This window comes from Camarhynchus parvulus, chromosome 1, assembly GCF_901933205.1.
Source record: "Camarhynchus parvulus chromosome 1, STF_HiC, whole genome shotgun sequence".
NCBI classification, from domain to species: Eukaryota; Metazoa; Chordata; class Aves; order Passeriformes; family Thraupidae; genus Camarhynchus; species Camarhynchus parvulus.
Window position 1 is genome coordinate 16,186,711 of NC_044571.1, and position 18,629 is coordinate 16,205,339.

At 37.5% G+C, this 18,629-nt stretch overlaps 1 protein-coding gene across 1 annotated transcript in view; it reads right to left on the reverse strand.

Annotated features, from left to right (window-relative positions):
* The window catches only part of CDKL5 (cyclin dependent kinase like 5), a 124,301-nt gene that overhangs the window by 23,588 nt on the left and 82,084 nt on the right, over positions 1-18,629 (reverse strand). Inside the window, exons 7-11 of the mRNA XM_030957525.1 lie at positions 17,728-17,787; positions 12,246-12,336; positions 7,852-8,041; positions 4,628-4,708; positions 181-341 (exon numbers count right to left, since the gene is read on the reverse strand). Coding sequence (XP_030813385.1) covers positions 181-341; positions 4,628-4,708; positions 7,852-8,041; positions 12,246-12,336; positions 17,728-17,787 — 583 coding nt within the window. The remainder of the gene's footprint in view (positions 1-180; positions 342-4,627; positions 4,709-7,851; positions 8,042-12,245; positions 12,337-17,727; positions 17,788-18,629) is intronic.

An 18,629-nucleotide genomic window follows, 5' to 3' on the forward strand; every position in this document is an offset into this window, starting at 1 on the left:
GCTTCCTTTACTCAGTGAGGCAACACAGAACACAACTGCAACACAGAACAGCATACATGTCTCAGTGTGCCTAAGCTGTCAAACAACCACTTTTCTTGTAGGTGATGCTGCATGTGAGCAGGACAACTCACTCACTGGCAGAGCAAATGACAGTGGTAACAGTGACAAGACTACATTTACCTGTTAGATAAAGTGTTGCTGTCTGCATGGTAGGGTTTTCTCTTAGCTGACCGTGAAGGTGAACTTCCACAGCGATCCAAGAGTCTTTGGGTTTGAAACGAAGGGTGGTTCAAACATTGTTCTGTCAAATATCTATCTGCTGGATCCAACTTCAGTAAGTTCTTCGAAAAACAAATGCCAAAATTTAAATGTTAGTATCTGTATTTACAGTAGCAAAAACCCCGCAGAAACCTAAAACAAAAAACCAAAACCAAACCAAACCGAAACAAAAAAACCCACAACAAAATAAAGAACATTAATGGGTAATTTTTTGATCTCCAGAGTTTCTGTGATTAGATGTCACTGCTAGAATAATTTCATGATGCATTAAACTACATATGATACAAAATAAACACATGTGTTTATTTATATAATGCCATATGTGTTATATGTATATAATTATATGCACACATATGTGATAGTATATTTAAAATACAAAGATATCTAAAACATTTAAAATATGTTTTATATCTATCTATATACGTTTCAAATATTTGTATTTTAAACATATTTTTCAGGATAAACATTACAACATTGTTTTGAATCAAAAATATTAAATTTACCAGTAATAAAATGCTGCAATGAAACAGGCTTTACAAACAAACAAAACAACTATATGGGAACATTCTTATTCAAAAACAAACATTATTTTAACATTTAGTATTTTTTAAAATACACAAATATAAGAGTTCTGTTCTTAGCTTATAGAGTTCTAGTCCACCCATATTTTCAAAGAATTCTCTAAACTGTTTACAATGTATTCAGAATAACACTTGCCTTATAATTCTGTTAGACCAGTTGTGATTCTAAATAAAGACACTTCCTGACACGTAGAAAATATTTAATCACAAAACTTGAAAACAGGAGCTTGAGTATTTTGGGAAGTTTGAAAGGTTTCTTGCAGGAAAAGAGCAATACAGAGTTTACACTGGAATATTCAAACAAGCATGACTGTTAGCAAGCTTAAAAGTTTGAATGGCTATTAAGTAGAAAAACCAGCTACTTCTTAAGGGTTGTATATATTTAAGAGAGAAGAAATCAATGTGTGTCTATACTTACACACGCATAAACACACACACACACACACACTGCATTAACACCATATTCAGCCACTCGACCACAAACTGGCTTTCCCTTCACAGGATCCCTGCACTTCAAAATGGAAAATGCTCAGGAAACAAAGCAAGTGGCAAACCAAACTCCTATGCAGTTTGGTCATACAGTATGCAGCATCTTTCTTTCTCAAGGGACACACTGAGATGTATGACATGCTGAATGATTAACAACTTCTTTCCCCCTTTTTTTCTGGTGCTCATCACTACAGTGGCTCAAAAGGCTGAAGAAACATGAGGAGGAGGCCACATTCCCCCTCAGGAGAGAGGATGTCCAGAGGCTTCTCTCAAGTGCCTGTACACTACATTACACAGGCGGGATGACAAGCAAGGAGAACTGGAAGTCCATAAGTTATCACAAGGCTGGGAATCTGCTTGGAGTCACAGAGAGGTAGTGGGACAGGCTTCATGGCTGAGGCATGGTCACTGATGGGTACAACTGGTCTCAGATGGAAGGGGATGGACAGGGAGAGGAGTTACACTCCACAAAATTGACTTCCTGGATCATATCCAATGTCAGCATGGAACAAAAGATTTATCCATGGACCTTCTCTAGGTCAGGATTAGAAGGGAAAGCAACATTTGGCATGTTATGATGGGATTTTGTTACCAACAATGCATTGAAGAGCATGAAGGTGATGAAGAGGAAAACTCTCTATAACAAGAAAAAAAAGCCTCCTGGTCCAAGATCCTCATCCTCACAGCAGACTTCAGCTATCCTGACACCCAACCTGTGTACATGCTCCAGGAGATTTCTAGACTCAGTTGGTGGAAATTTCCTAATGTAGATGCTGGAGAGGCAAATTAACCAAGGAGGAGACTTCAGTTCACTTAAGCTGCTGCTCAACAACAGTAAAGTACTGGTGAGAAATCTGATGAGAGAAGACACTCTGAGCTGTAACAACCATGAGATGATTACAGTTAGGACTGAAAGAAGAGGTGGGAAGGTTAACATCAGGGATAAGACCCAGGACTTCAGGAAAGCAAATTCCATTTTCTATACAAAATTACCAGGCATGATCTCCTGAAAAACTACCATAAGAGGAAAGATGTCCAGGACAGCCACTGATTTTTATGGAAAATTTATCTGGAGTTCAGGAGCAAAGCATCTTACTGTGTAGAAGACCAAAATCTTTTTCATAGGTTCAGGCTGGCTAAACAGGGAATTTCCTAATAAACAAAAATGCAAGGAGTGGGTGAGAACCAGAGTGAAGGACAGGATACAAAGATGGACTATAAAAGCAGTGTATTAGCACAAAGGTTAGGCCACTCTTCAGAAGGCTGAAGTCCAACTGAGGCAAGTGAAAAAACCAAGGGCAAAAAGAAAGGGTTCTACAAGTATTCTCTTTAGCAAACAGCTCAGAGGAAATGCATGTCTGGTGCTGAATGGCAGAGACAACTGAATGGCCAAGTCATAACATGCAAAACCAGTTCCTAACTCCCTAATACTTGCAAACCAGCATGACTTGTGAAGGAGAAAAGAGGTCTGGAGCAACAACAAAGCAACAAGGTCAAATTGGTGCCTCATCATTAATCTAGTCCAGAAGTGCTCTCTAAATAGATATATGTTAATAACTCCCTACTTCAGCTGGCATAAATTGAAGTGTGCGTTATTCAGTAATCTAGTAATCTGACCTGAGGTCCCTGGGAATGCAGATAATGAGGAGCACAAGTGTGGACATGTGTCAGACTGTCCCTTGTCTGCAGAAGAGACAGGCACACAGCAAAGTATGTGCAGCATTTGCAACTTAACCACAAGTCCCTTCTGTTCTCTCCTTGTAGGCGTCTGCACATCGCTTAACAAGGTTCCAATTCTTGAATTAAGAAATGCAGATCAAACACAAAATAACCCCTCTACAGAATTCCTGACCTTTCTCACCTTGTAGGTAGAAATGTCAACAGAAAAGATGAAAATAATGAAATTATTTAGAAACCTGTGCTTCTCTAAAACTCAAGTGCTTCATTTCACAACTTTGCAACTTTTAAATCATATCAAAAGAACCTAAAAGACACTGAAATATTACATAAAACTTAGGATAAAATGAAAATAAACCCTCTCCCAGTACATACAACAATGGCCTTAAGACTGATCTTGACATTTCTGTTCTGCAATATATGCTACCAGATCTTGAGCTGCAGCTAACTATGAAAAAAAATTTACATGAATTAGAAAATAGAGGAGAAAGTATAATACCAAAACAAGTAATTATATGCACTGGAGTGTATCATATGGCAGACTCCTTGAAACCAAGATAAAAGCCATGCTGACTCTCTTCATAAGGCAAGGAGATCAAAGGGATTTGAACTGGCTGTGTTGAAGAAGCGTAGAGCAAATTTCGTGGATTTCTGCTGGCTACAGCAATACTACTAAAAGCAAGTAAACACCCAAGTATTTCCCAAAGCATCTCTGTTTTCCATGACAACTGGTGCAGAGGGGTTTGGGATCATACAATTCATTCAGAGTTGATTAGCCATATCCACACTTCATGTGTGTCCCATATTGCCTTTAATTCTTCGGTGGTTCTATGATTATAAACCTAATTTTGGATACTATGGCTTCTTTCTTCAGCCCACTGGGGATGAAATGATGTGAGGGTTGTACTGCAGTTTACCATGGGAGTATTTCTATAGTACAGTAGTAAGGACAACAACATGTGTTCCACACCAGGAACACAGCACAAATGCAAAGCACAATGTTTTTGTGGGGAATGAGCTTCTCCTGATCCCACATAAAAAGAACTCTCAGGACTATAACCTAGTTTGGCCATGTGTGACTAGCTTACTTGCTCCAAAACAGGACTGAAGAGTAAACTAACATATACACTATGTACAGGTGACAGCAAGCAGATTAAGAGTTTGGATAAAAACCCAGAACTCCTGTGTGTCAACTTTGTTTTTGACAACTGTCCTCACACTTACCCAACAACAAATGGAAAACAACTCAGGTTAGCCCAATACTCTGTGGATGTATCTAAACATGATCACACTCCAGCAGTCAGTGCATGGATGTCAGTATGAATGCACAACCCTGCAAAGGATGGTGATGATGCCTTGTCTGGGCTACATATTCTTTATCAAATCAGTTAAAATTGAACAGACTCTCCTGGCATTTGCAAGGGATATTTTCCTGATTTCTAGGAAATACCAAGTCTTACTACAAACAATGGTGGAATCAAAGTATCTCAAAAGGGAGGCCTCAAAGTCCTTCTAAGATGCATTATGTAAGAAAAAAGGTAAAAAGTTACTTATATATATTCCTACATATCACAGACAGAGAAAAAAAGACATTTTCCTACCTTCATAAGATCAAGCAATACACCACTTAAAATTCCCAAGTATCTTCTCTCTAGAGATTGTGGATGATTGACTGCTGGAAACTGTAAAAAATACACTGTAAATATACTGATCATGAAAACAACGTAATGCATTAATAAAATGTTTAAAAAATAGAAACTAGTGAATCAAGACATGTAATTAATGGCAGTCCTAAGCACTGAAAAATTCAGTTGTTTATGAAAACTGTAAAATATTATAGTGAAACAAATAACTCTAGATGTGTGGTAAGCATCTAGTCAATCAAGGAAAGTATTCTTGATTCTTAGGGCAGCCAATAAATCATTCTCAAGTGAGAAATAATCAACCTAACTTTTTTTTGTGGCACTATGATTGACAGGAGGTTTAAAATAGATTCAGAACTAACATAAGTAACATATTTATTTTAAAAAAAGGTTAAAAATAGCTCAGAGATAATTTGAGAGTGCAAATACAGTACTACTCATTAATAATACTTAACATTAAACTAAACATACTAAATAATACAAAACATTAACATAATACTAAACATTAACGAATAATTCCCAAGTATTTTTAGTGAAAAAAGGCAAAAGCTCAAGGATTTGAGTTTCACGGTAACTGCTGTGGTCATGCTGCTGGCAACACCATGAGAAGCAGTGCACACTGCTGGGGGCATCCATTAGTTGTACTAGTGTTACTTTTCATAAATTACATTTCGTGAACTTCGAAGAAAAATGGAAGAACATTAGTTTGAATGCTTTTATTCCTAAATAGTCTCTGTATTTTTCTTTTGACTTTGCTTTATTTTGAAGTGGTTTATTAATAATTGAGAATTTTTTACAGCCCAAGTCTGCTATATTGATCCTCAACAGTAGCTTAGGTAAAACAAGGCTTCCACGCTTCCTCCAATTTTAACATAAACCAAATTGTAAAATGTTTGTGTCTTCCTGTGGAGTGACAATCATAAAGAAGCTTTTATATCTATAATGATCAGGGAAACAGGAAAATGTGCCAAAGCCATGCAAAGCACCAGTGGCTTGTCACTGTAATTGTTCACATTCTTCATGTAACTTATTGGTAGAACAAATATTTATAGCCCTACATTGCCACTCACACTTTTCTGTAAAGTCATGAGCCTATTGGTAGTTTCTGATCCCGTATTATTTTATTTCCTTATGTCTTCAACATACCCTGGATGTTTTCTTCCTCAAAAGAATTGAAGAGAGATCACTAAATACTCCCTAAATCTCATGAGCAAGGAAAAGTGTGTTATATACATGTATATGGAGGGTATGAGTAGAAAAAAAAGACAAGTTTGCAAATGTGCATCTGCATCCATGCTGGAGTGTTTGAAGAGAATTTTTTAAATCCTATTTTACTATAGGGTAGTATTCACTTAGGATAATGTAGAAATTCACAAAGTCTAAGCATTTGGACAAAAAATTTCACATCCTGGGCCAGTTTCTACCTTGAGATTATCCAGCACCAAATCCAGCTTGTAAGTAATAATTGGCTTGCCAATATGTAAGTAAGAAACAGCATACCTACTATCTGCTCTGCAACAGGAAATCTTTCACTATAAGCGCAACATTCAGAAAATTAAGCTACATTCAGAAAAAATGTACTTTTAAGGCTGTCTTATAGCACAGGATAATTTTTTCCCACGAATTAACTAATGAATATAATATTTCAAACAAATAATTTTTGTATTTTTTTTAATATATTTAGGCCTTTATTCAGACTTTACTTCAATTCTAAAAAGTACTCTCTATGAGGAGCCATCTGGCCCTGTCCACATCAGCAATATCCTGACTTTACAGATGGGACTAAGAAGGCAGGAACATGTCTGAGGCCAAGCACTAAACCACTGATCCGGGATGAGAACAGAGACTCATAACTCTGAACCTTGTGCTAATCACATTAGGTCTGTGCTGTCTTCTTGAATTATTGTATTTTAAAGCTACAAAACAAAGATATTTCATCTTAAGACATCACAGAGCATTTATCCAAACAAGATTACACTGCACCATCAGAAATGCTGTAAAATGATGCTGAAGAGGCAGTAATTTATTTTGCTTACAATTTTTAAAACATTGTTTTCCTGAGAAGAGGTTATAAATTTCTCATACAAAAACACCATCCAACCCACTGTTTTAAACAGGATGAAATACAAACAGGACCTTGCAAGAAATGCTTGTCTAATAATTTTTTTAAACCCTCCACTCTTGAAGAGTCTACAAACGTCAACAAAATCTCTTCAGAATTACTTATTCTTATACCTAAAATAAATACCCTAACACCTTAAGCCAACTCTTTTCTTATCACTGTTAGCTAAAACAAATTTGTGGCAACTTTGAACATGCTTTAAGAGAACTAGGTCCCCATTCCTTCCCTTTCACATTCTCACGTTTTCTCTTTCTCAGAGTAAAACCCACATCTTGAGTCTTTAGCACAGATCAGGTCTCCTAAAACCTTCCTGTGTCTCTTTATATGATTTACACTGCCGATTTCAGAATATTATCAAGATCATAAACTCACCTTTCCAAACAACATTCAACAATAAAGAAAGGACAACCAAAACTGAATTACAAGGAAACATGAGTACAATCACTGACCAGGTACTGTTAAAAGCAACAGAGCTATTACTTATTTATTGATTCTGGTATTTTGCCATATTGCATATCCCAGCTTGGGTAGAACTTCACACTAGTAAGTCTCTGTGATTGTATTATATTGGCAAACCCTTGAAGAGAATGATGCTGTCAGTAGGAAGAGCTTTTTTACTCAAGAGACTTACATAAACTCCCCAGGAATGTAAGTGAAAAGGCAGAAAGTTCTTCTGTCATGATAGTAGCATCTACAGCTACAATTTTCCACTAAACATGGAAACTAAACTGGAACATTTAGAGCTTTGCCACTAAATGTTCCAGTGCAAACCCGGCAAGGCAATGTTAGATTGGGTACAGGAGGTAAATTGCATGCCAAAAATATCAAAGAAATGAAAGAAAATCTTTCAACAACTTTTAACAAGAAAACAAATGTACTTAAAATATTGACTTCTGGTGTAATCAGAATTTGATTTATGAATGCCTTATAATCTCTACATCCTATACTTACCCAGAAACGTAGGCAGCAGATAACGCACAATGCAAACGTAAAGAACCTTTGCAGCACTTCACACAAGTAAATAAGAAAAATGAGAAAAAAGAACAAAGCTTTCCCTTACCCGCAAGCCATGGAAGCGTGGGTTGCTGTAGAAGAGCTTCATCTGCTCGGCTGGCAACGGGCCCAGCACCTTCTGAATGGTGAAGAGCTGGTCAATCTCACTCTCGCCAGGGAACAGCGGCTGCCCGTCGCTCAGCTCCCCCAGGATGCAGCCTACAGACCACATATCCACAGCCTTGCCATAAGGGGCTCTGCCAAGCAAAAAGAAAATGTTTGTCACCCACTGCCACTGCCTTCTTACTGAGCCGCTTCAATTCATTGGCCGTATTTCCCATGGCACTCCTCCTCACAACACAGAAAAACAAACTTCGTTATTAAGCAAACTACCTCAAAAACCAAGCCCTCTGTTTCTGCCCTAGATTTCCTGATGTATCTATCGCTGCTTGAAAAGGTAGGAGATGGATTCTCAAGTGCCCCCAGGGATCTTGTTCTTTCTGGAAAGTCTTATATACAAGAATAATCTTTTTGACTACAAAGCGTATTAAACTACCACTAACTTCCCTTCTCTCTAGAGTTCATGCCTGCACTCTGTTCCTGCATTACATCTCTTGTTTGATTGTACTTAATAGGTGGATGGGCATGCTGGGTCTGGCCACTGGGAGAACAGAAGGTATAAGAAATCTTTATTTCAGCATTTATACACAAAAATTTTAATTAGCAAGAAAACAGAGTTCTCCTGAAAACTATTTGATAGAAAAAACAAGTAAGGAAGCAATGAAAGCATTATAAAGTAATTCCTGTTTGGGAGCAAAGCCACAGGCTGGGGTTTGGGGAGAGCTCTTTTTTATACAACCAAATTCTTGCTTGTTGAATTTGTAAAAAAAATTTGTAAACACCCATATTATTCCAATAATGTCTTTCAAATGTTTAGATTTTGAATAAAATGACTGGGGAATGCTTTTCATGTCAAAAAAAGGCATATAAAACAAAAAAGACTGGAACAAAGATTGAACTGAAAACATATTTCACTGAGTCTCTTCTTTTTGAAACTTGTAATTCAGTAACTGAAACTCTGTTTCAAGAGATTTAAGTTACAGCTGGCTAGCCTTTTTCTGGAATAAAACAGCACCAAGAGCTGCAGGTGACAAATCCTATCCTAAATCTGTGTCATTCACTCCTTCCTTATACTGCTGATTAATGATGTTTAGAGAAAGAACATCCTCAAACTAAAAAAAAAAAAACCAAAAAATTTGACTCTTCCCCACTGATTACTCATGATTATTTACTTCACTTGTGGGGAGTGTGGGAAGGACACTTGGCCAGAGGAACAGTAAACCCTTTAGGTGAAGGTGAGAAAGCATTTCTAGCTGGACAATAGCCCAAGTGAAACTGCTGCAGGACTCTATGGCAGCTGGGAGAGCTGAAGTAAGGCAACAAAATTTTAAGAACCACTTGCCTTAGAGAATGTGCCATGAGACAGTGTACTCTTCTCACAACAACCATCCCAAGATCAAAGGTTTGCCCCACTGGAAGAGACTGCGACAGAGAACCACCAGAGGCAAAGCAGGCCATGTCACAATTCCTCAACACCACTACTGCTCAGTGGGGTTCATCATTTGCTTGGGATTCATAATCCTGCACAGTGGCTCCCTGTGGATTTGCTGAGACTCAGTGTTTGACCCTTCTAGGGTGCTGCTAGTCCAACCCACCCATTAGGTCAGAATGACTGAAAGCAAGGCCCAGTTTGTCTTCTCAGTGCACAAGACAACACAGGCAAAAAATGGACTCCAAAGCCAAGGCTCTGTAGGCAAAACAGTGAGAGTATAGGTAGAAATCTTCCCCTTTTATTATGACAAAAACCCAAATACATCTTTGTTTGCAACTCCTTTAATATACGGTTTTCTCCACTAAAATATGAACTGGGGAAAAGGTTGCTGTAGACTGGGGTACTGTAGAACAAGCTAGGGTTACAACTGAGGGATGGGCTAAAACTTCCTTGAGGCATGGACCATTACCTTTCCTTGCTCTCCAGAATAAAGGAAGCTGAACTACAGTTAAGAACTTTTCACTCTTTAGTCTGTAGTCAAACAAACAAATGAGAAAACAGCCATTTCTTAAGGCAGCACAACCTGCAACATTGTTATTCGAAAAGGCAAACTCGAGACTTCTTTTCTGCTGATTGTCAGGATCAGTCTGGTCAGATCACAACTCGAAAAAATGCAATAGTGACATGGCTGGACAAATGAAAATAACTCCTATAGCACAGACAGACCATACTTGAGAAGCACTACAGTCTATGCCTGAACATATTAGATTCTCCAAAACATGTTTTCACCTAGTAATTTAGCATGCTTTAAAATCTACTGGCTTTTAGCAATATTTTGTCATCAAAGGGTACAGTGTACTCCACTAACAGCACTTACCTAAGGCTCTCCAAAATGAGTAGATTTTAGATGTTCTGTGAATAATTATGGACCAATTTCTTTCGTCTCCTGAAATTTAAGTCTTGAATGTTATCACTAAACAAAAACCTCTCTGGGACACATTTTCAAAATTGAAAAAGTAAAACTGTATTTGTTAAACTGAATGTAGTTAATGAATTTTTGAATATTAGATGCTTATAAAAATTTGGTAAATGTAAGGAAAGGGGGAATGGGAAAGCTGAATGCCTGGGAAATAGAACAGGACTGCCAAGAAACAGGCATCACTTTGCCAGAAAAGCTTGGCTTTAAAAACATACACCAGCACAATTGAAACATTAAATACACAAATGCCCTCCCTTTCTCTACAAGCTAATCAAACAGATTTAGTCACCTACAAACAGACATAATTCCTGCTAAATTTCCTCTGCCAACAAAACAGTTTCAGAAAATGCAGGTCAGACTAATACTATGTCTGTCAAGCTTTTCATGTCTTTCCTCCTAAATCCTCATTACTACTAGAGACAGAAAAAAAAATGGTTTGTATCTAAAAAGGTCAAAATTTATCCTATTTTTCCAAGTCTTTTATTTATACTTATAAATATAGGTACACACTTCACTGGAAGCTTTACTGTTTTCTCCAAAACATGAAAAATTGAGCTTAGAGTTTTTAATAGCGACTTTAAGATACTATTATTCACATAAGAAAACAACTGCCAACAAATTTGATTAAGATTAGCACAGCTCTGGGAACACTGGGATGACTTTATTGACAGAGTAATTATTACTTAATTATTCACCTGTTCAAAAAATATCTAGCTCAGTGTTAATCAAATGTTCCAATAAAGGCTTGTTTCCCAGGAGCACTTAACATGGTGCTTAAAGACTCTTAGGAGTGGCCAGAAATGTTTTGAGTCATCCTGTGGCTAACAGTTCCTTGTTTTAAGAATATGTATATATAAATACACATGCACTGTATATTGGAATTGTATTCTAGGAGAGCGTTCATGTAGTTTAGATTAATGCTCTGTTAAACTTGACTGTAATGGGAAGATCACGTATCACAGATCTCCAGGCTTTTTCTTCTTCTTCCTTGGCCCTTGAATTTGTTCATTTAGTATCTCATGAATTTGTTCACTTAGTATCTCATAAATCTGTTGATTTGGTATCTCAAAATCTGCTTTACCTTATGAGGTAGTAAAATGCTCATTTTATGGATGAATAAAGGAGCAATAGTAAATTTTCTGGCTGAGGCTACTCATGTAACTAATACTTTTGCAGTCAATGCAATGCTAACATGATTTATACAGCCTCCTTCAATAAATTCTTCCTAACTAGTAAAAAATCTAGCACCTTCATTTTGAGAGACTTCAGCAGTGCTGGCAAAGGGTAACTACAAAAGAAAATCAAAGCACAGAATCATAGAAAGTTTTAGGTTGGAAGGGACCTTTGAAGATCATTCATTCCAATCCCCCTCACCTGGGCAGGGTCACTTTCCACCAGATCAGGACGCTCAGAGCCTCATTCAACGTGGCCTTACACTGCCAGGGATGGGGCACCCACAGCTTCTCTAGGCAACCTGTTCAGAACCTCACCACCTCTGAGCAAACAATTTTTTTCCTAATATAGTTCTGACACAAAGGATGATGATAACAAGGAATGTTGCATTGTGAAAGCTGTCCTGCCATTGCTATGTGATGTCCACACAGGGCTGATGGAACATTCCAGGCTAGAGCACTACCATGGAATCCTCTTCTGAAAGAACTGGGGATGGGGTGCAGGAGCTGGACATACATCTTTTATAATTCAGCCTAATATTCTGATCAGTTAAACACTGCTCAGCTCAAGACAGGCCAATATGTTGATGATTCATACTGACTTACTGGAAATGAACAAAAATTAATGAAAATCTGGAAGCTCTTGAAACCTTGCCTTTAAATCAAACTCAGTTCTCCACAGGCAAAGCTTACAAAAGGTACTGAAAACTGATACAGTCAGTAGAGGTTTATTATGGCAGCTCTCAAAGTGTTCTTACCCAAGCAGGAGTTCAGGTGAGCGGTACCATCTGGTAGCCACATATTCTGTATAGTTGGCATTGCTTCCTTCAGAGAGATTCCGAGCAAAGCCTGTCAGAGAGACAGTGAGAAAGACTGTATCCCATTTTAAAAACGATACCTGCATCACCACTGATTTTGGCAGGAAGAGGTCATGTTATTTATACAGAAGCAAATTGTTTACAACCCCTGCTGCAGAATGATGTCTCCAACAACTGCCTGTCTGCTGAAATGCAAGCTTTTATTGATACAACAGTGAAAGTCAGCATGTCTGCTTTATTGACTCCCTTGCTTGTGTACTATCTCACAAGTCAGTGGGGCTTTGCTATTACTCTGCATGCTATTATGTAATCAAAACAGACTGATAAAAGTTAACTGTCAGTATGCCATGTCAGCCATTGAAATATTACACTAAATCTCACTGAGGTGCTGTTTGCAGAAGAAGATTCGTAACTTTAGAAACATTACACACGCATGTGTACTACACTCTTCTGGTCATTGATCCTAACTACTACTGTCTTTGATTTTTTAAACTGGTCCAAAAAATGACCTATTATTCTCATCTAAGGACATTCCCTCCTGGGCTTGGCAAGGAAAATGGCCATGTCCTCAAAAGTGTAAAATGCAGGAGTCTAGGAAAACCATCAATACTGTTTGTATCTCCACTTGGCTCACTCCACAGGTTTTGGCTTCCCAACTGCTTTAGCATCACATTCACAACAAGATTCTTCATGAACTAGGATGAGAAAGCATGTCCAAAGTAACTTCTTTATCTACATAATTTTGTTAAGAATTAAAAAAAAAATTAAAATGTATACTTATTTGCAATTGTACCAAAACTTCCCTACTGTCCTAAGGTGTACAATTATGACCACTGGCTGACAGACAAGTGTCTGGAAAATCTGTTTGTGGGAATAATTTTAACTTTTATTTTCATTCTCCTCCATTCATTAAAAGTCAGCCAAGCACCACAATAATGTTACTGAATTTTTCATGTAGAAGTACTCCAGGACAGATATTGGCACTACTTCCAAAAAGTATCAAGTCTTACTGTTTTCAAATAAATAATTAACAATTAGGTGAGACAGGACAGACAGATCTCAGCAGCAAGGCTCCACATAGGTCAGCTCCTCACTAAAGCTCAAAGTGAGACAAACTTTTGGGACTGAAATGCAGAAGCAGCATTTCCAAGATGCTTTCTTATTGGGATGTGGCATTAAAACACAGTTCAAAATTCCCTTCAATTAAATCACTCTAAATCTTTCCATTATTGCATGAACAATGAAGAAATAGTAAAAATTCCAAAGTGTTGCAGAAGAATAAGGCATAACTTTATTTACTGACTCAGTAAGTCCTACTTAAATGTGATAGATGTTTTTCTTTATATCCGAGTTCCTCTGCAGAAGCTGCCAAAATTGCCTTTTCCATTCACCTATGCTTTGTAAGGTCATAATTTAAAAAGTTTTAAAATTCTTTTTAGTATTCTGAAAGTGTAAAGCTGAGCGTGAAGAAGCCCAATTCCACTCACCCCTGTGGGATACCAGTTTACTACAAGATGAAGTAAAAATTTGGATGCAGATTATTATTATCATTAGACTAGTGATGATAGAAAACAATTATAAATTTGTTAATGACATAGGTTACAGCTATTACTTTTTACAAGATACCTCTGACTTCAAGTGTTAGTAAACTAAAAGATGGGATGAGTATGATGAGAAATGGATATTTCAAAGCTATTCAAACATAAGAATTCATATCTGTTCCCATAAAGTCCAATGACCATAACTGGTGCGGCTGCAGAAAAGCTGGAATGGATTTTTTTCAACTTCTAACATGGGGATTGATTGAATTTTGAAATATTACTATACTTAGAACTGCTTAGGCAGCCCCATTTCTGTTTCAAATTACAAGCTATCTGATTAATCTTGGAAGTGGAAAATCTTTCATTTATGTGTTTAAAGAACAGAGGGAAGATAATCAGGAGCTACACCAAAGAAATGGGACAGTCAAAATGTGGGAAACCCCAGGCTGAAAGGGGGAGGGGAAGAAAGGAAAAAAGTTGTCACATAATGGAAATAAATACATGTGCTGATGTAACACATGAATCTGGTAGCACATGAGCTCCTGTGCATCAGAAGAATAAACAGGTGAAAGTTTCATCCTCCTCCTTCCAGGCCAGTCTGTCTGAACTTGGTCACAGACAGGAGCTATTATGTCCAGAAACAGCTAATGTAGCCTGAAAAATCAACCCCTAAATTTACAGGCCAGGTGCAGCATGGATTTGATGTGGCAAGACAGAAAGCAAAGTTATCATCGTGACCTTCAGTGTCATCTCTTTACTGTCAGGTGATGCCGTTTATAGATGAAATTTGCTCTGACCCCATGACACCATGCAGAAAGATGATGGACAGAACTAACAGTTCAGGAAAACACATCTTTCTATGGGAACAATTATTTCTGGTTATGATGGAGTTTGCTTATTTCTCCTTCTCCTCAATTGTGCTGAGGTATCAGGAATATAGAAATAAGAGAAGGAAGCTAGGGAGATTAGATCAACTCTAAACAGTAAGCAGGAACAGATTAGAAGATGAAGATAGGAGGAGATTTGGCTGAGAGCAACTAGGAAAACAATAGCATTTGCAAAGGCATCACACTGCAGAAAGAAAAAAGCAAAATCAGAAATTTCAGGAAAGGACTTTAAACAACTCAGAACATGGTAGGAGAGATGTCAAGGAAAAAGATGTAAGAAAAAAAAAGGAAGAGGTCACTTTCTTACAGAGAAACAAGGTACATTTAAGTTAGATATAAGGTAAAGCATTCAAATCTTAATGACATCTAAGTACTTTAATAGATGCCTAGGAACACTAGGGGACCTCTATTATTCAGAATTTTAAGAATATACTAAGCAAACACCTGTCAAGAATGACACAGACATTCTTAATCCTTTCTTTGAGTAGGTGGAAAAACTAGAGGATTTCTTGAGGTCTTTTCCAGTCCCTTGTTTCACGATTTCTATGCTTACACACCATAGAGAAATTAAGAGGTTGCTAAAACAAGCAATTTTGAAGCCCTGGTGTTGAAAAAGCAAAACACACTAGTCAGAAAACTGAATTATTTCCAACAGTCAGATGCATCTCCTGTAATCAGCACTTTGTACTGTTCTCTTTTTCCACTTCTATGGGCAGAAATGACACCCACACAACATGTGTCCAGGCAAACACAACAACCAATCTCAATTTTATTTAGCACGGTATGTACAGAACACATGGCACAAGGATTATGAAGAATTATCTCATTAAAAATTTATTATCTTTTCTGTTCAAACTGGTGTTGTCCACTGGGCTATTGCAAAGGGATGCATTATCCTATTCTTTGTATTTGTAATCACATGAGGAATGCGACACTGTATGTAGCACAAATGTGACAGTGTATATGTTCCAAAACATGAATGAAGCAAGGTAGTCAGACAGCATATCATGTCATGCTACAAGGCAAATTCTTATATCCTAATCTCTGCATGTTTAGGAAACACTTGTGGTTAACACCATTCTGACATGTACTTTACAGTAATAGCTTAACCTACTAGCAATTATGTCAATTAGTAATAACACTAAAAAATTAAAACCGATTCCATCTTACAAGAGTTCCTCAGAATTTTAAATTCAACTAAAACTGAAAGGCCAATTAAAATTAAAACTAACCCACATGAACATTAAGAACCACAGAAAAACCCATAACAGTTTGCCTGCCTTGATATTGTGCTGATCACTCTGAGTACACTGTGACTGCACATCTTTTCCAGCAGCAAAAAGAGAATGTGGCTGGAGCACACAGCATGAGCAAGCCAACAGACCACACAGAACAACACTGCTGGCAGAATTCACATCATCTCTATCTGGTGCAAAAACTGAAGTCCAAAACATGACCATACCATTTGTCTGGCTTTTTATTTTCCTTCAATTCTGCTGCACAGTGGATGTTGACACAAGTTCTGTCAGCTGATGTCATGTGACAACTCCAATGGCATTACTTTGAAGCAGGGACATCCCTCACCCAAAAAAAAAGGAGGGAAGGAGGGCATGGGGTGCACAGCTCCCACAAAGACCCACTCCTGCCCCTTACTCCCACTGGCTGCTCCTGCTTGTGCTGAGGTTAGCCCAGACTGGGGTGCGCACTGTGCAGGGCACAGCCTGTGCTGGTTGCTCAGCCCTGTACAGGGCAGTGGGTTCGTTCCTCAGTGAGGTTTGCTTGGCAGGGGCAACACCCTGATAATCAGTGTAAGGTGAGGGAGGGCAACCACAGCAGACAGGAGGCCTGTGGGTGCCAGAAAGGCAAAGGCACCAAGGGCACCACAAAGAGTATCCTGATGTTCTGTCAGATCTGGGCAGTACCTCCTTACACTGCAGAATAAATGGCACAGAATTCAAAGAACTTATGGACCAAATATTCTAAGGTTTTTCCTAGAATGGCTATTGTTTCTGAATGTTTAAGTAAAAATGCCTGTAGGATTAAAAGAAATAAGCAGCACTGCAAATGACAAACACCTTTCTTGTCTTCCTTAAAAACCATTTTGATTTATTTTGTTAGTGGCTCCTCTTTTCATTCAAAATTGCAGAGGTTTGAAATGACAGCTTTCAAACTGTTCTTACTGAAAAGTGCCCTTGGTGTAACACTATGGAATTGGCTTTTATTTACCAAGCCAAACTGTAGGCTTTTCAGAGGGAACAATATTTTATTCTGTGTTTATGTAGCATTTAGAATAAAAATACAGATTGTTGGAACATTCTGCCCTGTTGTCTTCTTGGATTACTCACGTGGGCAAAGTTAGCCTTGTACTTGGGTGATGATTCTTCAAAGCCTTAAAGCTGACATTAAACAGGCATTGGTAGGTCAGAAAACATCAGAGTTAACCTAACATGTACAGCTGTGACTCTGACCTCCAGTTATTCTGTCATTAATCACAGCTGGACATATGACTCCTTAGTTAGGGTAACAAAAAAATCTACAACTACACACATAACATTCCACAAAAGCCAATGGTTCAAAAATACATAGAAAGTACAAGTTTACTGTGTCTTTACTAAACAAGTAATAATTATCTTTTCTTTTAATACGCAGGCCAGGTAAACCTATAGTTTTGCCAGCCTCCTGATCAGCTCATCATCTGTGCTCCTCTCAGCGGAGCCTCAGCAATGTCAGAAGCAGAAACCTTGTCTAATACAGGAAGAGAGAAATGCAGTGTTTCTCTAGACATGTTAACACAGGTATTTCACAGTGTATGCAAATTACGACCAGAATTCTTTCAAATTAAAATACTAGCCCCAAACCTGAAGCAGTAATCAGTTTTGACTGCTAGAAGACTTTTAAACAGTACATACTGTAGAACTCTTACAAAATAAGGCAAAATTGCACTGCGAGAGATTGTCTTTAAAAAGGTAAGTAACAGGTATCTTCCAAACTTACCAAAGTCACACAACTTCAGAACATCATTGTGGCTTATTAAGAGATTCTCTGGCTTGATATCTGAAGTATCAGAGTGGGCGGAAAGAGAAAAAAGCTATTAACTTCTCTCAATTTTGGACTTTGTCAACAAATATTATTTCATTATAACTTATTTAGAGATATTCATGCAATCATAAATGAAGCATTACAAGAGCAACTGCTGAAACAGCTTCCAGCAATTCAGTTTGTGAACAGGCAGAATTAATTTTCTGCCTTTTGAAGTCTTCTAAAGTGTTTCCCAACAAAATATGGAAAGATAAAATGTGCTTACAGATATTCCTGGGCAGAAAACCAATATCCATCTTTCATATTGCAAAATAAAAGAAAGGACTGATATTCAACTACCCAGTTAACCAATAAAATATTAAGTATGTTGTGCTCAACATTTTCAGTTTTAATGACCATTTGATCACCTCTTGTAATTTCTTTAGAAAAAGTGTCTTGCCCAGTTTTAAGCCCTTTTTTCATTCCTCTACTATACATATGGTACATTTTTCAAATTACACTTTAAAAATATTTTCAGAATGATGCTGGTCTTAAATATAAAAAGCACACTATGTGAGGATTTTATCTTATTGGAAATACTAATTAAAAATGTTACTCTTGCAAAGTCACAAAGCAAAATACAATTTTACTGAATCAGGATAAAGTACATAAAACTAGATGAAGTAATTCATCAAGATGTGTATTCTAAGTGCTTGAAGCTTAGGGAGAAAGTAAATATGCAGAGCTGAAACTCAAGGGAGCTGGGAGGAACTGCCTCAAGAAGTAAAACATGATTTTAGTTTTAGGTTATTTTTCTTCTAATATCCTATTATCAGATTCAAATGTGAAATGACTGAGTGCCATGAAATGTTAAAAAA